Source organism: Hippopotamus amphibius, chromosome X (assembly GCF_030028045.1).
Source record: "Hippopotamus amphibius kiboko isolate mHipAmp2 chromosome X, mHipAmp2.hap2, whole genome shotgun sequence".
In the NCBI taxonomy this organism is placed as follows: Eukaryota; Metazoa; Chordata; class Mammalia; order Artiodactyla; family Hippopotamidae; genus Hippopotamus; species Hippopotamus amphibius.
Genome location: NC_080203.1, coordinates 15,233,168 through 15,252,843, shown reverse-complemented (window position 1 = coordinate 15,252,843; position 19,676 = coordinate 15,233,168). Strand labels below are relative to the sequence as shown.

The 19,676-nt window shown below is 41.1% G+C and overlaps 1 protein-coding gene and 1 pseudogene across 1 annotated transcript; one reads left to right on the top strand and one right to left on the bottom strand.

Moving 5' to 3' along the window:
- Nucleotides 1-1,856: 1,856 nt before the first annotated feature.
- On the bottom strand, nucleotides 1,857-3,375 carry LOC130841372 (heterogeneous nuclear ribonucleoprotein K-like; annotated as a pseudogene).
- A 14,480-nt stretch (nucleotides 3,376-17,855) lies between these two features.
- Nucleotides 17,856-19,046, top strand: LOC130842204 (ubiquitin-conjugating enzyme E2 N-like). The gene has a single exon (XM_057718848.1). The coding sequence runs from the start codon at nucleotides 17,894-17,896 to the stop codon at nucleotides 18,350-18,352; it is 459 nt and encodes a 152-aa protein (XP_057574831.1). The 5' UTR covers nucleotides 17,856-17,893; the 3' UTR covers nucleotides 18,353-19,046.
- Nucleotides 19,047-19,676: the final 630 nt, after the last annotated feature.

Genomic DNA, 19,676 nt, shown 5'->3' with positions numbered 1-19,676 from the left:
TCCTCTTTTCTCTCCTTGATGGCCTCATTTTCTACTTCAAACTCCTAATCGTTGGTAGTACCCAAGATTCTATCAACACCTCTCCTCGCTTCTTCCTTCCTTTCTCTCTAGATCAGTGTCTGTCCAATGGAACTTTCTGCAATGATGGAAATATTCTATAACTTTGTGGTCCAATATGGTAGCCACAAGTTAGATATGGCCATTGAGCAAGTAAGTATGGCTAGTGGGATTGAAGAACTGAATTTTTCACTTCAATTACAAATAATTTAAACTTAACTAGCCACACGTGCCTATGTGCCTATGTTTTTGGATAGCTCAGCTCTAGACACTCGCATGTGGCAGTCTCATCCCTTCACACAGCTCCAGATAGCACTTCTGCGTTCATGACTCCTCCATGTCCTTTGACTTGATAACCAAGAGTACGTGGAAGAATTTCACTGATGCTACCTTCAATAAAATCTCTACTTACAGGCCCAGCACACACAAGAAATATTTGTGAAATGAGAGTCTGAACAAAGGACAGTGAGTTCATTTTAATTTCACCCATTCTTGTGAGAACTAGATTTTTGGAATGAGAGCAAGACTTTTCAGATGAAGAACAAATGACTTGAGCTGGCTGTTGAAAGACAGAACCTATGCTCTTCTCCAAATGTATCCCATTCCTTCATCACCTGTAGTACAGGAAAAGCTCAGATTCTGTCCTCTGAGGAGGCAGTGTGGGGTTGGGGTTAAGATCTTGGTATCTGCTGTTGGACTCAGTATGAATCCTGGCTCTACTACTTACAAGATGTAAATGTGGGCAAGTTACTTAACTTCTCAGTGCCTCACTTTCCTCATTATAAAATGGGGATGATAATCATAGCACTTACTTCATGGACTTACTGTGAGGATCAAATGAAATAACGCAGAAAAGTGTACCTAATGCAATGTCTGGCAGAGAATAATGGTAATAATAGTAGCTAAAATTGACGTGGATCACAAGCTTCCTGAGTTCACTCAGTGTGCCTTAGACATGGCATCCATTAGGAAGTCCAGGTCTAAAATGAGGGCCCCCTTAGGGAGGTCCTCCAAATCTAGACACCTTTAGTAGCAGAACTGCCTAGTAGGCCTCGTCCTGTACACTCACTTCTGGAGTACTCTCAGTCCCTGGGTTTCCAAGTCTCATAAGGTTGCTCACAAGTTAATAGAATTGTTTTTATAGCTGACTACAGAATTCTGGAAGATATTCTGGGTTTATAAAGGGATAGTTCCCAAAATGGTTGAGTTTTTAAACATATCTCATAACTAGAGACAATAGAGCCCCATGCTTGGCTTACAGCCATCTTGGGGAAAATATGTACATGTATATATAATGCACAATACAAAACAGATATGTATATATATGTTACATTGCATATATATATATTTTTTTCTAGGTTCACTAAATTTATTTCAAACATCATAAAACGTTTCTTACAAAAGAACATTACATTCTGCACACTGCTCTGAATAGATGGCAGGGACGTATGGACTATTATTACTTTTCCTCCCTGTCCCACCCCTCCAAATGTTACAGGGACCACAAAGCAAAGTGTTCACAATAATCACATGGGGGGATTTTTTTTCAACCACCAACAGTGAACAAAAATTAAAATTCACTCACTCTGCTGCTGTTTCAAAATTTCAATGTTAGTTTTTGCACACCCTCCCAGACCCCCAACCCTGTTTGTAAAGAACTAAAACATTATACCTGCTGAACAGCAAAGATTTCACTACCCCTCAAATGCAGAACACCTATGAAGCAGAGGAATGTTGGCTTTTTAAACAGAAGCACATAAAAAAAAAGAAAAAAGATGCAGGACTCCTTCAGTTCTTCACTAGTCGTAGAAAAACTTTCCAGAATACTGCTTCACACTGTTCTGCAGCAAATACTGTGCATTCTGTACCTGGTCCTGTGTTCCTGTAATGCTAATGATCTGATCTTTGGACCCTTCTAAAGGCTCATCAATTTTGATCAAAGCTCCTGACTCACGACGGATTTGTTTAATCTGCTGACCACCTTTGCCAATAATAGATCCAGCCAAATCTTTGGGAATAGTTACTTGTGTAGTAATAATAGGTCCACCAAGATCACCATATGAGCCACGACCCCCTGCATAGGATTAATCATATCCAGAGCCACCCTGTGGTTCATAAGCCATCTGCCACTCTGATGGGCTCCATGTATCTATTGCAGAGTCCCAGGTTTCATCAGCACTGAAACCAACCATGCCATGATAACGGTCCCCAGGTCTTCCTCTTCTGTCATAGGCCATTAGATCTCCTCCTCCAGGTGGTGGTGGTGGTGGAAGAAGAAGATTCTGAGCTCTGCTACCACCCCTGCCACCTCATCCAGGAGGAGGTGGAGGAGGTCCTCGACAAGGGCTCATATCATCATAATCTCTTCTGGATGGAGGCATGGAACGCCCACCCTGACCATGAGGCATTCTATCAAAATCACCTCTTCCCCGCATAGGAAATCCCACGGGACGTCCACGGTGGTCATCAAACATCATTGTAAAACCACCGTAATCATAGGTTTCATCATAAAAATTGGGATCATAAGGCTGAGCACGTCCTTTGATGGGAGACTCTGATATAACATCCAGGGTGAGCTTTATGCACTCTACAACCCTATCAGGGTTTCCTCCAATAAGAACGACTCTGTCAGTGGATTGAGGACAACATTCCTGGAAAAGCTTGATTGTTATCTGAGTGTTCTCTCGAAGTTCTTTGATTTTAGCACCTTTGACCCCAATAATTCCTCCTGTTAGACTCTGATGAATCAACAGTCTCAACTCGCAGTCAAAGTCACTTCCTTTATAGTGTTGGTAATATAAGCTTCCACAGCATCAGATTCATGCGGGAGCTGGCTGATTGCAGTGGGTGATGGCAACTGCAGGCCCTCTTCCAAGGTAGGGATGATTTTCTTCAGAATTTCTCCAATTGTTTCAATATCAGCACTGATACTCAATATGCGCTCGGGGCCACTGCTGTCTCGGACTGAAACACTGGCAATGTAGTCTGTATGGAGAGCCTTAATATTTTTGCCTCCTTTTCTAATCACTGCCCCAGCATTCTTGTTCTGAAGCAGAATGAGTAATTCAACCATCTCATCAGTGTTTCTAGATCTTTTAAAAGCTTGTTCCTCTTCCATATCTTCAGCAGGGCGTTTACCAAATTCGCCATTGGTTTCGGTGTTGGGAAAGGTTTCCTCTGGATGGTCAGTTTCCATTTTCTTGTATTAAAGGAACACACCAATCAGTTATTAAATATATCCTTGCAGGGCAGAACTGAAGTGTTCTGGGCGGGACCAACTGACACCCTAGTGCTGCAGTAGCCTATAGGCCGCAAATAAGCGGGAAGTAGGCAAGACGTCAAGGTTGGTGCAGTGGAGAAACAGAGGATAAGGGCGTCTGTAGTGCTTTCGCCTGGAGCGCCCTCCTCCTTTCTCCATATATATTTTATACAACATACATTGCATAAACATATACATATGTATATATACATAATATGCATATGGATATATATACATATCCTATTTTTCCTGAAACTTGCTTTGAGCCAAGCAGAGGGCTCCATTGTCTCTAGTGCTAGTCTATCTTCCTAGATGTATAATATAAATTGTATTATAAACATCCTATAATATACGTAGTATATATTCTATCTCATACATACATACACATCCTACATAATGGAGGGCTTTCTCCTATTTGAGGTGGTCCTTAATACTTAGAACTCTACCTGGGAACCTCTGTGTCCTTGCTGGTTTGGGGACAGAAACATGGCTCACTCCACGGATATCTGCAGTCCTTCCACATCACATCCACTACATTTGCCTGTGCACAAAAGCATGGCTGTTGTATCTGTAAAGACTGTATCTCTTGCACAGTGTACAAGATAATTGGAAGCTAAGACCTTAAAGTCAACATTTGTTTGGGGAATGAATGTTCTGGTAACAGTTAATTAGCATCCTCATTCATAGTGTTATCCTCGATCCTAAGTCATGAACCTTAACACAAGGGGCTGCTTTGGCGGATACTGAAGAGTTGGCATCCTTCCCTTGATGCACCACCCCATCCCTGCTTTCAATTCACCAGCTGTCAAACAAGGCCTTGCATGCTTTCCCCACATGGTAAATTGCAGTTCTGTGCTCCATTCAGTGCAAAGAATACATCCCCAGCCACAGGAGAGCATGTCACTCTTGCATTTATATACTGGTCAGAAGAAAAATAGAGCTGGAGAAGTGGCCGAATCAGGGCAGCAGAAGTACAGTAAGTGCTCACACCATCAGCAGGCCGCTCTTTAGAAAGAAGCAAGTGGTTACCAGCCAGATACCTTGCTTCCCACCCTGCACCCGAGCCACAGAGGAAAGGAAGACACTGTCTGTTCTTCGGATCCAGTTGTCCCAAACCAGCCTCTTTCCCCCTGCATGAGTACCATTTGCTGACTGCATTTCTAGCTTGCACCGTGAGCTGAGAAGCCCCTTCTTTTGCCCCGGGAGCCTCAGATCCAGGCCCGACAAGGACAGCCCAGCAGTGCAGGAACCAACTATGATTAGGAAGCGTGTCAACCCTGAACCTCGGCCAATGGACTCTTGGCAGCTTTTCCAGATGAAAGCATGTGTAATTAAGCCTCTGATATGCTAGTGGAATAAAATCAAATTCTTTTGTTCTACCTGAAATAAAATTTGGGTATAGGGCAAAGCTCTACTCTTGCTGATGGAAACATATAACTTAAAAAAAATAGTACAACAGTTCCTAGGTGGGCACCCTTAGGCCTGCTGCTGGACCTCTTAGTGCAGCCCCCTGCCATCTGTTGTTGCCTCGCTACAAGTTAAGAATGTTTTTTCCATTCTTAAATGGTTGAAAAAAAATAAAAAAAAAATATTGCACAATACATGAAAACTCTGTGTGAAAGACAAATATCAAGGTCATTGAGCAAAGTTTTACTGGAACACAGCCATGTCCATTTGTTTCTGTATTGTCTGTGGTTGCTTTAGAACTACATTGATGAAGTTGAGTCATGCAATCAGAGGCTGCAAAGCCTAAAATATCTACTGTCTAGCCCTTTATGGAAAAAGTCTTCCAACCTCTTTCTTAGTGTTCCAATAGTCTCTCTTAGAAACTGCTGTTCTTAACTATACCTTTATCTTAAGACTTTTGTAGGGATCAAATTAGATAATGGGTTTAAATGCACCTTCTCGGGGATTGGAAAGGCAACACAGAGATTGGAAGGCAATCTGGGGTCCTATGAGAGATGGCTGCTACTCCTCTTTTCAATCAGTTCCTTCACAATAACAGCAAGGATCTACTTAACACAATGAACATGTACTAAGCTTCTGAATGGCAAAAAAAAAAAAAGTTAAGAACTCAAGAGTTGGAGGGACCTTGCTTTGGATATCAGTTCCACCACTTGCTTAATATGTAAGTTGTATGTCCTGTGACCTTGCTGAACCTCTTGCCTTATCTGCAAAATGAGTTAATAACATATCATCCCACAGCAGTTCATTGTGAGAAATAATTATGTAATAGGGAGGAACAACTCTGATGCCATATTGGATTTATTTCTTTTAGTTTAATCTTTGTTTTCTATTGCATTTAGTATAAGTTAATCACTAAAAGGATGTTGCTTATAGCTTAAAGTATACATAAAAGCCCATCTCCGGGAACCCTGCCTCCCAAGTTTGAGTGTTAAGCTAAAATACCTTTATTTAGCTCACAGGAAACATTCACCAGGCCTATGAATGGCTGCAGGAAAGAAGAAATTAACATATCTCTTTCGGAGTATGGCCAGAACCAGGAAATATTTGCAACAAATTATTGCCTTTTATACTTTACCTCCTCTCCCCGCACCCCCACTCCCATCCCCCGCCTTTGTTCTGTGAAAGAAACTAGCATCCAAACATAGGCAAGATGGTTCCTTGGGACACTAGTTCACCATCTTCTTGGTCAGCTGACTTTCCGAATAAAGTTGCTATTTCTCACCCCAACACCTTGTCTCTCAATTGATTGGCTTGTAGTACCACGAGCTTGGACTCGGCAACAATTAACTATGTCAAAGTGCTTTTTAAATGCAAAAATAAAAATACCTTGCATGTCAGTGTGATGATTATTACATGTACTTTCTCTCCCCTATTCACTTGCTGAGTCACCTCTTCAAAACTGTCAGCTCTATTGAGCATGGCTTCCTCTTACAGAAACTAACTACACATGTTGCGTTTGTCCAGGTAGGATTCTGTGATCATGTCCTCTAGTATATACTCCACCACCTTCTTTGACATGGAAAGTCAGATGCTCTCATCTCACTGGCATCATGCCAGGCACCCTGAACCCATGCCCAACTGTCATACAGCAGAAATAACCCAAGACATATTTCAAAACAAATCAAAGTACACAATGTGAGTTAGAGATGCCCTGAAGAAGATTCCAGAAAAAATGTAACCACATGAAAATAGACAAGTGCTATGTTGTCATGGTTCAGAGAGCTGGTTCAGGAGTCAGATGGACTTGGATTTGAATCCTCACTCTGCCCCTAACAGCTGAGAGGCTTGGAACTAGTCATAATCTCTTTGAGCCTACTCAAAACCCTTCCAGGTCTCCCCATTGCCCCAGAGACAGCATCACCATCCCCAAGACGACTGTCAAGACCCTGCATGATCTGGCTCTTATGCAACTCTTTCTATCCTCAATCCTTCTTAGACTTGTTTCAGATCCATAAATGTTCCATGTTCTTTCCCACCAAAGGGACTCTGCACATGCTATTTCCCCAGCTGGGAATGAAATGCCCACCCCCATTCTACTCTTGCCCACTTCACCTAATTAACACTCATTCATCCTTTTAGGTGTTTGAGGTCTTCTGTTGGTGTTCACAAGTTATTCTGTGAGAACTGTCCCATTTGTAGATGTATTTTTGATGTATTTGTGGGAGGAGGTGAGTTTCATATCCTACTACTCTGCCATCTTGATTCTCCCTCTCACATTCATCCTTCAGACCTTAGTTTGAATGTCACTTCTCCAGAAAGTTCTTCCTAACCCCACCCCCATGTCCACACAACTGGTTTGTGGACACCCCCCCACCCCAACACTGCATCCTGTGCCTCTGCAGACTAGCATTTAACACCAATACTTACATTTTTAAAAGTGTAAGGTGGGTATTACTTGTTAAAAGCCTGTCTCACCCATGAGAGAAAGGATCTGGTCACCATATTGCCTAGTGCATAGATTTGTGTCTGCTACAGAATACTTATTGGATAAACGAATGAATGACTCTGGGATGTGCTCTTTCTTAGAGGATATCAATGTTATCATCTCACAGAGAGGAAAGTTGCAGAAGGCTAACATCTGCACAGTCATCAGTTCACTGATGACAAAAGGACTCTGAAAGCAGGAAGAACCAATTCAGAGTAGCAGTTCCAACCTCCCTGCTGAGATAATTTCAGGGCAAAACTCTTTCTCTGTTGCTAGCCAGAATGCTATTCGAAGCCAAATAATGCAGCCCATGTTAAGGGAATTTAAAATATCTTTTTGACGTTGCACATGATTTATAATGTCTGCAAAGGCAGAGCTGAGATGGCTGATGTTTCCTCATACTGCAACAAAAATAAGGTGTCTACTTTCCCCAGCAGGTGTGTGAATACTGTAAATCCAATTAATGCTGATGAGAGCACGTGCATGCAAAGAGAGCAAAGTGAATGAGGGAGGTTGTTCCTCTTATAATCTTCTCGCAAATTCCCACTGCCTCAGTGAGGAGCAGGCAGCTTCCTTTTCTACCTCTTGAAATGAGAGCAATAATCTCACTCTTATTTTCCATGTCTTTTACCCAAGACACATATAATGGATTTATATCCCTATAAATCCATTTTGAGCAGAGTACACTGAACATGGTGTTCTGGCATTCAACTATGCTTCTCAAACTTTCATGTATGTACAAATCCCCTGGGTACTGTGGTAAAATGAAAATTCTCACACAAGATACCTGGGATCCTTCCTTTCATGCTGTGGGTTTGCAGACCAGACTTTGAGAAGCGAGGTCCTAATGGACACTTTAGTCTTTTTTGGTATCATTGGTAGTAAATGATGTGCTTAATGATCATTCTGATGCCCTGAAGATTCCTTCAGAATCATCCCCAAAAGAGCAGAAATTCAAGACATCAACTTCAAATTTCGGTGGTCAGTGATTCTCCAATAAAGCAACTCTCTGGAAGGCTAAGGGGTGTTTCAAGCTTGGAGCAGGATAGCTACAAGCAGAGGCTCTAGTCAGAACAGACGTGGACATCCTGGTCCAGCCATTTACTAGCTGTGTGACCTTGGCCAGGGCATTTATCCTTACTGAGCATCAGCTTTGTCACCTGTGAAAAGGGAATAACAATTGCTGAGGGAATTTGGAGGATTAGAGAGTAGAGACACAGTACAGAGCCTGGCAGTGATTGTATTAGCACAGCCAAGGGTCATCTCGGCCCCATAAAACCTGGTTGCATTTAAGACCCACGCCTAGCCGGCCAACTAAGCTTCCTCATTGGCAGCTTCCTCTGTGGGAATACCTGCTCAGAGAAGGGGGCTTCCAGAGGGACTGCAAAGCTACAGGGATTTGGGACTTGGTCCATAGCCCTTTGAGATCATGACTGCCATCGGCCCCATTAGGAATAGTGTCATGGAAACCCGGCATCACCTGTCACCCCTCTCCAGTGCCAAGGCTACCCTTTTGGGCCTGGCTATTTAGGTATCTATCATTTTACCTTCAGACACCATTAAACACTTTCTTAAAACTAGAAACAGTCTTCTATGAAATTTGGAAAGTTTTGTAGTTTTTTAGGTATGTATTATCTGATGTATAAGCCCTGGAGTCAGATGGTCCAAACTTCACGTCTGACATTTAGTTTCTTTTAACTTCTATGCTGTTCAGAGTCAGGATAGAGGTTACCCTTAGAAGTGAGTGACCAGAGTGGCTCTTCTTGGGGGTGCTGGTAATGTTCTGCTTCTTCATCTAGGTGGTCATTATTTAGGTGTCTTCAGTGTGTAATCATTAATTATACGCGCCATCTTTTGTATATGTATTACGCTTTACTATAAATTTTAAAACATGCCATTCATATTAATTCATCTACAAAGACTAGGCAATGATGGGAATAAATGCTTTTATGTTCAAAAAACAAGAGTAGGTAGGATAGTTTAAAAAAAAAATCTTGTAAGTGGCCAGTCTCCGTGCCAACAGCCTAGGAGGTGACATCTCATTAATCCTCCCCGTCAGCCCACCTCCTTTTATTTTGGTCTATGTGAAAAAAGGCATGAAGCAGATTGGTGGAAACCTAGGACTCCTGTGGGAAGAGTAGGAAGGACTGCACAGTCTGGGGTCCAGCACAGCAGTGCCCTGACTTGCTTGGTTTGTTTCTGTCCCAGGTGGTGTCTAATTGCGTGACACCGCGGGAGCCAACATCCTGCGTCAGCTGCAGGTATGATTCAGTGTGGAGCAGCAGGACTCAGCTGACTGTTCCCATCCAATAATGCTGTCACCAAGCTTATCCATCACGTAGAGAACAATGATACATACTCAGTCCATGGCCGCTTGGCAAGCAGTCAGAAACGGATCTATTTCATGGTAGTTACCCAGGTTAGGACTTTTCTTCAAGATATGTTTGTGTGGACACAGGAGCTGCACTGCAAAGGAATTATTGGGTTGGCCAAAAAGTTCGTTTGGGTTTCTCCGGAAACCACTGTTTCAGAGATTAGCATTGGTGGTTTTCCAGAAAACTCGAACGAACTTTTTGACCAACCCAATATATATAGTAGCTCTGACAGTAGTGTGCTGGGGCGGTTGAGCAAGTGGCTTTTAGAGTAAGAAGGACTCAGGTTCAAGTCCTTGCTCTGTCACTTACTACCGGTGTGACCTTGCACTAGTTACCTACCCTCACTGTGCCTCATTGTTATTAGAAATGGATCAGGTTGTTACAAGGCATGAATGAGGTAATGTTTGTAACGCGTTTAGACCACTGCCTGGCACAGATTTAAACACTCAATAAGTAATTGTTACTGTCCCATCATCATGCCAGGGACTGCCATGGAAAATCAATGAGATAAAATGTACAAAATGCCTGATACAAAGTGAGTGCTTGATAAATGCTAACTGTGATCGATCATCTCTTCATCTAGAGACCAGTGTTTCAGAGATCAGCATTGGTGTGGCAACATTTGGCCCATAGGGAAGCCAGGTATTTTCCTGATTAGCTGCAGGATAATCTGACTTGCAAATGAAGGAAAGGAAAAAGTGAGTATGAGTTATCGTCCCTGAAAAGGTCTTGCAAAGCCGCCTGGTCCCCCATGCTGCCCCCGGGCAATCAATCATCCGCTTACAGAGAAAGTTGACCATCATTTTTCCTAAGTGTAATCCCTGAAAGCTTACCCTGGATTTCTCTCACTTTATATGCATTCATTTAGCTATTCATTTGCAGGTGTCCTTTAGCACATGATTTCCCCAAACATGTTCCAAAACACAACAGTCTTTGAAAATGTGTTATTCAGTGAAAAAAAGTTATGTGGTCAAATACGATGGAAACTCTGCATACTATACCCCATTTTTGAGATCTGCAACATACATTGGCCTGTTGAGGGTTCTGACAAGTCCTACCATTCATGCAATCACTTGCTCACACATTCATTTAATAAAACATGCACTGAGTGCTTACTGTTTGCCACTCACTATTCCAGGCACTGGGAAGAATAGAGCGAAGAACAAAACCACCCTACAGAGCACTGTTTAAACCAGTGTTTCCCAACTGCATTCTTTCTGTAGAGACCCGCCATGATTTGGCACCTAAACCGCCACTCTCACTACAGCTGACATGAGTATCTAGAATTTCCAAAGCCTGGCATCTGATCTCACACCTCTGTGCATCTGCTTTGCCCTCCTCCGCCTGGAATGTCTTTTCTCCCTTCAAGCCGCTCGTTCCTCGCTAACCCCGTTCTTCCATCTGGATCCTGCTCAAGCCGCAACTTGACTGAAAAGGACTCTTAGTTCATGCCTGCAGGCTGGAAGAGCACCCCTCCTCTGCGCTCTCATCATGCGCAGTGCACACCCCATATCGTGGCACCTTCATAATGATCTTTTTACTGGTCTGTCCTCCACCAGACTCTGCATTCCTAGAAGGAAGTGACCACGCGCCACCCATCTCTGTATTCCCAGAACTTAACTTGTGTTTGGCTCTCTGTATGACTCTGCAGACAAGTGTTAAATGTCTGCGGGAATCAGGGCCAACAGTCTAGTGCCATGCAAATTATTGTCCAAAGGCACCTGCTCTTAGCAGGCTCAGCCTGGGAGGGCAAGAGTTGGCAAGTGCAAGGCACATATGGGGGTGGGGGTGGGGGGGGTGCCCTTTGCTCTAGGTGCAAGGCTTGGGAAGCAGAATAAGAGTTGGACTTCAGCCCCAACTGACCCCTTTGGCCTGGCACCTTTTTGCCAGCAACTCTGGAATGGAAGAATGGGCTTCCCGGCCGGGGTAGGGGACCTTTTAGGGAACATTAGACTGATTGCCCTGCACAGCCCTTTCCGACCTGAAACACTCTATAAGAAAACTAAATAAATAAAGAGACCTTTTATGCAAGCCAACATATAATTAGCACGTGTCCTTTCTCTTGCTTAAATGATTATACAAGTTGGCTGTACTCAGCTGACGGACCATTAACCAAATCGGACATTCTGCTGCTCGTTTGATTCTAAGGAAGTTAAAATTGGCCTTACTGCTGTATTTCATTTATATAACTTGGAAATTATAAATAACATTGAGGACGGTCAGATAAAATATAAGATGCCCAGTGAAATCTGAATTTCAGATAACAATTTTTTTTAGTATAAGTATGGCCCACGCAATATTTGGGATATATTTAGACTAAAAAAAAATATTTGTTGTTCTTTATCTGAAATTCAAATTTCACTAGGCATCCTCTATTTTTATTTGATAAATCTGGCAACCCTATATGTGATGCTCTGCTATAGGATAGTCAAATTTTCCTGGTACTGCACCTTGAGAAATAATTACCGGGCACTTGAGGGCAGTAATTAGTGGATAAACATGGGAACACTCTCTCATCCTTCCCTGTCATTCAGGAAGGAGTAGACAAGGAGAAAGGAGACTATCATGATTCTGGAAGAGAAAGGAAGGGAGCAAACTCAGTTTAAAAGGATTTAGAACATCAAGGTTGGGTTGCTAAATTCTGTGGAGGCTGTGATAACCGATCCCTTTCAAGTGAAAAGTAGAGAAAGCCTTCATTTTTGGCTATTGATTGGTTAGGTTTTGTCTCTGTGCTTTCAGAGAAAATATAAATTGATTTCTTTAAAAGGAAGTTTATCGAATATTACAATGAGGAGAATAAAAGTACCTACATGTCAGGGCTTTAGCAAGAACTAAACCTGATAACACATTTTAAGCACCTAACCAGAGTAAAGGTTCCAGAAATTAGAGCTGCTAATATTATTATCATCTCTATTGCTGGTATTATTTCTAAATCTGGAGCAATCTTCTATGGGCTTCCCTTCTTCCAGAATACAACGGGATGGACTAGAACACAGGAATAACTGTCAGGTGAAGGGCGAGCATAGGGGGCTTGATACCTTACATCTCAGTGTCAATGCTGAATTTGTACTCTCAAATTATAGCACCCCCAACAACAGCAAAGGTTTTATCCGGACAGGATTTTTTTGGGGGGATCTTAGTTCCCCGACCAGGGATCGAACCCGTGGTCCCTGCAGTGGAAGCACGGAGTTTTAACCACTGGACAACCAGGGAACTCCCCCCAGACAGAGTTTTGATACTGTTTATTTTCAATTATTATTTATTTTGTGCATCAGTCCTTTAACTCCATGCTGTTTTCAACCATGTTTAGCACTGGCCTTGAGCAAACTTTGCTAGCTTCGTGAGTTGCAAAGATGTAAAGATGGCCAGAGGTTGGGTCTCATTTTCTATTCAAAAGCATGTTCTGATGGCTGGATTGTAAATCAGAATCTCAAGTTCTACCACAAATTGATCTCCTATGGTTTTGGCCACTTTAACCTCTGTGATCTATTTAACAGGTCATCAGCTTTAGAAACTTTTAAAATCCATGAAGTACTCTAAGTACAAATATTATAGATCTTGTGTTAGACTGGTGTTACTTCTCATACTATTCGTTCCTAACAGGAATCTAGACAAATTGTTATTGATTGAGTCCTGCTGGCAAAGCTAGTTATGAACGTATATATAGTGGGCTCTAACCACAGCAGCAGAGAAGACTATTTCTGTACGGAGCTAACTGCTGTGTCATTGTAAGTTCAAGGTGATGGCTGGTCTATATTTAGTCCAAAGAAATGGCTCACTTAAAAAAGAAACAGGTGATCAGTTGATACTCAGTAAAAGCAAATGATAGTAGCCACATAAAATTTAAAGAGGGACCAGGATTCCAGGAAGCAAGTGAATACAAACACAGCAATGAAATGAGGTAGTCCCCCTTTATGGCCCGTGCTCCCCGCAGTCTGTACTGTGCCTGGGAATTGGGCCTGATGATGCACAGTGCTTTTCCTTCCAGCGAGGTCACATGCGGGCCTTCCAGAGAAATCCCGATCTCACTGGGCCCTTAAGAGGACAGAGGAGCAAAGCTGGACTCAGTGATGAGCTTCCCAAGTTTCTAGGACCCAGTTGGTGGCGATGGGGGAGGGGAACAAACATGTCACTGTTCCCACCTGTACGTTTTATGAAACATTAAACATCAATAACAACTGCCCATTGGCCTAAGAACTCTGAAATACTGAACGGTCAAATGATGAACATTATCCACGTTTCATAAAGCCATGCTACAATGTATTGTTACATGGCTAAGGCATTACACCACAGTAAAATGTGCACTGTCCATATTCCATAACAGTTACTGTTTAAAATCCTACTTCTTAGCTGTCAATCCTTTTGCTATGCCACAAAAATTAATTGAGGATTAAGCAATTTAATTAGAAAATATATTTCACAGAGGGCTGATATCACAACTTGAGAACACAGACTATTCAGCATCCAACAAGTGTCTACAGAACACACTTAAGGTACTATATACCAGCAGTGGGACACACCCTTGCCTTTATTTTGTTAAGATTCTTTCTAGTTTTTTCAGTTGATTTTGTTAAAGCCAACCCAGAAGGGGTTTTACCTTTACAAGTGTGTACATGAATAGGTTCAAATAATCTAGGCCTTGGCTTACTCTTTCATATGCTTAACACAAGCCCTCATGTACCATACAGTCCAGTGACACCAGTACTACTGCCCTCTGTCCTTTCATTGTCCCATTCCTTCGCTCCAGTCCTGCCTCAGGCTCAGACTTGAAGTGGATAATAATCTAGTAGAAAGGTGGAGACAATGGTTTCTACCCATTCCTCACTGGAACTAGGAAAAGTAGGACCTTAATGAGAAAGTTAGTCTTAAATTTAAAAAGTAAAAGGATAGTGAAGTTTAGCTCACCCGACAAAACCCACCTCAAATGCTTCCTCTGTACCAATAGAGATGATGACGACGATGGTGACGTTGAGAGCTAAAACTTACACAGCGCTTACCATATGCTTGAAGCTAGTCAAAGTGCTTTGTACATATTAAATCAATTAATCCAGACTTCATTCGTATGAAGGAGCACTGTATTCTCCCAATTTATACATGAGGAAACTGAGGTGTAAAGAAGTTTAGTACCTTGTCCAAAGTCATCCAGCTGGTAAGTAGCAAAATTAGATTCAAACCCAGCCAAATTGTTATGCCTTCCTAGAGCTCCCGTAGCAATCCCCCAGATTTTGGCTTAATCTAACACTGTTGGCACTTAACAGAAATGATTAGAACACGAGGCATGCTATCTAAGTGTCCACTTACTCCACTGAATGATGAGATACTTGAAGACCCATGTCTTATTTGTCTCTGTTTGCTCCAGGGCCTTGCACATTATCTAGACCTATCATATGTCCAGAATAAATTTAAGTGAACTAATTTGAAACATTAGGCTGATCCATACGAAACTGACATTGTTACAGGTCAAAATAGTTCATTGTCAATTTCATTTAGTGCAACCTTCTAGAACGGAGACAGCACCTACCAGCTCTAAAAATAACCTATTTTTCATGCTCTTTCAATGCTTTATTAATTTGTAGCACACTGATACTTACAGAAAGACAATAATACCATCAGATAGTCTACTCATCTACCACTGCCAAGACGAGAACATGGAAAAGTTGGTTGCCTTTGATTTATTTATGCAAACATTTTACTTCTCATTTTCCTCTACGGCAGGTACATATTAATGCCTCAGGATACCCAGCAACACCATTTTTAAAGGTCTCCAAACCAACAATGTCCATTGCATCAGACATTTTATCAAGGTGGCATCCATCTCATCAGTAACTTTCCAAAACAAGTCTCCACCTCATCCCTATCCCCTTCTCTCATTCATTCATTTCTTCAGCAAGTAATTTTCAAGCATTTCTTCCAGGCTGGGTCTTGAGGATATAAAGAAAACACACTCAGCTCCCATTGGTAGCTTTTTGAAACTCCTAAGTGGTAATAACAGCTCGCTCCACAAGATGGCACTCCTAATTCTTCTTTGTGTTCCTTTTCTACCATGATGAAAGATCTTATGATTTTTTCCACTGTTGCAAAACAAATAAAACCAAGAGGGTCTTTTTCACGATTGATGTAGCTGCATGCTCACATGAACATATTTCACACACTTCCAAATGATGGTTTTCTCAGCTACTTTCAAATGTTACTTTGGGAGAGAGTGTATGTTGCAACATGGAGGGCATGCTGTGTTGTGAAGAGGTTGGAACCTTCTCTTATTGCTGGTCCTGACCTTGAGAGCACGCAGGCTTGAAGAAAAGAACGGCAGAAAGTTGCATAGAACACTGCAGGCAAACAGCACTGCAGCAGAAAGTGCACTGAGCTAAGGGTGGGGGTGGGGAGCTCAGTTGGCCCCAGGCACTTACCTAGAGCTTCCCAGGGAAGCAGATGCTCCAACAGCATCTTGGAGTTCCTGATATTCAATTGCTCCATCCCCACTATTCGTTACCCACACTGGTTCCAGATGCCTATGCCCACTCTCACCTTGACCCTCTCAACCAAAGGCACACGATTGGGCTGAGTTTGGCAAATTTTGACCAATGATTTTAATTCAAGAAAACAGCTTAAGGTTGAAAAGAATAAGTATGAAAATGACAGTATATTTATTGAATGATGAATACCGAGCAGTTTGATAAGCAAACATTTCATTTAATACAAGAACCCTGAGAGAGTTCTATGTACAAAAACAAACACTTATGTAATAGCTGATCCTAAGCACTTCACAAATATTAATTCATTTCAATTCACTGTTATAACTTTCCTATGAGGATATACGCTATTACTTTTTCCCTTCTATGGGAAACTGAGGCATATAGGGATTACACGACTTGCCAAAGGTCTAACAGCTGGTAAGAAGCACAGCTGGGGTTCATAGCCAAGAATGTCAGACTCCAGTGTCTGGGCTTTTATCCTGCCTCTCTGTTTCACAGAAAATATATTAGGTTCATCAGATGAGAATGCCTTAAATTTCCGCTATGAAACCTATAAACTTACTTGAATCTGCACCTTCTCTATTTGGCTAATATATTGGCCAAAATGTCCAGGACACAATAAAAAATCACCTGTCATGCCAAGAATCAGGAAAATCACAACCTGAATTTAAAAAAGATAATCAATTAATGTCAACACTGAGATGACTTTGATGTTGGAATTATCTGACAAGGATTTTAAAGTAGCCATCCTAAAAATGATTAAACGACAACCAGAAATTTTCTTGAAACAAATGAAAAAACATAGAATCTCAGAAAAGAAATACAAAATATAAAAAAGAACAAAATTGAAATTATAAAAGTGAAAAATACAATAATATACATTTAAAAATCACTCAAAATCAATAGTACTGTGATGGCAGAGGACAGAATCAGTGAACTTGAGAATGGATCAACAGAATTCATACAATATGAACAACAGCAATTAAACAGACTATAAAAAAAAAAAAACATGAACAGAACCTCAGAGATCTGTGGAACAACAAAAGATCGAATATTCATATCATACAACTCCATGAAGGAGAGGAGAAAGAAAATGGAACTGAAAAAAAAATATGTAAAAAAATAAGGGCTAAATACTTCCTAAGTTTGGTGAAAGATGCAGACCTATAGATTCAAGAAGCTGAGCAAACTCCCAATAGTATAAACCCAAAGAAATGCATACCAAGACACATTATAATTAAACTGATGAATAAAGACAAAATAAGAAATCTTGAAAGCAGCCAAACAGAAACAACACATTTCCCAACGAGGATACCAATTCGAATGACTGCAGATTTCTCATCTGAAACCATGAAGAACAGGAAGGAATAGCACAATCTTTCAAGTACTGAAAGAAAATTCTTTAAAGTCCATGTGAAGAGAATGAAAACACAAGCTACAGTCTGGGAGAAAAGGTTTGCAAACCACATATCTGACCAAAACAATCTAGAGGATCTAGAATATATAGAGAACTGTCAAGCTCAAGAGTAAAAATTTAAAAATCCAACTGAAAAAAAATAAATCAACAAAAGTCATGAACAAATATTTCACCAAAGTGGATATATAGATGGCGAATAAGCACATAAAAAACATTCAAAATCATCAGGTATCAGGGAAAAACAAATTAAAAGCACAATAAGATTACCACTGTACACTTAGCAAAATGGCTAAAATAAAAAATTATAACAACAGAAGGTTTTGGTGATGATGCCAATGACTGGATCAATCATCTATTGCTCGTAAGAATGTAAAATGGGGCCGGAGACGAGACCAGAGGCCGAACTCGGGATCTGACAAGATGGCCGGGCTGCCCCGCAGGATTATCAAGGAAACCCAGCGTTTGCTGGCAGAACCAGTTCCCGGCATTAAAGCAGAACCAGATGAGAGCAACGCCCGTTATTTTCATGTGGTCACTGCTGGCCCTCAGGATTCCCCCTTTGAGGGAGGGACTTTTAAACTTGAACTATTCCTTCCAGAAGGATACCCAATGGCAGCCCCTAAAGTACGTTTCATGACCAAAATTTATCATCCTAATGTAGACAAGTTGGGAAGAATATGTTTAGATATTTTGAAAGATAAGTGGTCCCCAGCACTGCAGATCCGCACAGTTCTGCTATCGATCCAGGCTTTGTTAAGTGCTCCCAATCCAGATGATCCATTAGCAAATGATGTAGCGGAGCAGTGGAAGACCAATGAAGCCCAAGCCATAGAAACAGCTAGAGCATGGACTAGGCTATATGCCATGAATAATATTTAAATCGATCTGATCATCAAGTGTGCATCACTTCTCCTGTTCTGCCAAGACTTCTTCCTTTTTTGTTTGCATTTAATGGACACAGTCTTCGAAACATTACAGAATAAAAGCCCAGACATCTTCAGTCCTTTGGTGATTAAATGCACATTAGCAAATCTATGTCTTGTCCTGATTCACTGCTGTAAAGCATGAGCAGAGGCTAGAAGTATCATCTGGATTGTTGTGAAACGTTTAAAAGCAGTGGCCCTTCTCTGCTTTTATTCATTTCCCCCATCATGGTTGAAGTATAAAGCACTGTGAATGAAGGTAGTTGTCAGGGTTAGCTGCAGGGGTGTGGGTGTTTTTCTTTATTTTATTTTATTTTTTTTTGATGGTGGGGGGAAGGTAGTTTTATTTTAATTTTATGAGCTCCTTTCCCTCCTTTTATGGTGATCTAATTACATTGGTTAAAAGCAGCTAACCAGTTCTTTAGAATATGCTCTCTAGCCAAGTCTAACTTTATTTAGACGCTGTAGATGGACAAGCTTGACTGTTTGAACCAAAATGGGAACATTAAACAAACATCACAGCCCTCACTAATAACATTGTGACTTTCCTGTCAAATGTAGAATCCTCCCTTCAAGAAAAAGCTTGTGACCATTTTGTATGGCTTGTCTGGAAACTTCTGTAAATCTTAAGTTTTAGTAAAATATTTTTTGTTATTCTACTTTGCCTTTGTACAGTTTATTTTATGGTGTTTATTTCATTTTCCCAATGTGACAATCATATTTAAAAATTAAAACTGATAGAACATTCAAAAAAAAAAAAAAAGAATGTAAAATGGTGCAACCACTCTGGAAAATGGTTTGGCAGTCCCTTAAAAAATTAAACATGCAACTAACTGTCAAATGACCCCCAGTAATTGCAGTCCTGAGTATTTATTCCAGAGAAATGAAAACCCATCTTCACACAAAAACCTGTACACATGTTTATAGCAGCTTTATGCGTAAGATCAAAAAACCAGTAAGTAACAGCTCAGATGTTCTTTAATGTGTGAATGGTTAAGCTAAGTGTGGTACATCTATGTCATGAAACACAGGAATAAAAAAGAAAAAACTATTCATATGCACAATACCTGGATGAATCTTAGGGAATTATGCTGAATGAGAAAAGCCAATTCCAAAAGTTTCCATACTGTGTGATTCCACATATATAACTTTCAAGAAATGACAAAATTATAGAAATGGAAAACAGATTAGTGGTTACAAGCAGTTAGGGATGGGGGGAGGGGTGGTGAGAGGGATGCAGGACAGTGGTGGATGTGGTTATAAAAAACAAACATGAGGGA

Bases quoted from the DNA above. Each gene is read 5' to 3' on its own strand.
- LOC130842204 (XM_057718848.1), top strand. From the start codon at position 17,894: ATGGCCGGGCTGCCCCGCAGGATTATCAAGGAAACCCAGCGTTTGCTG.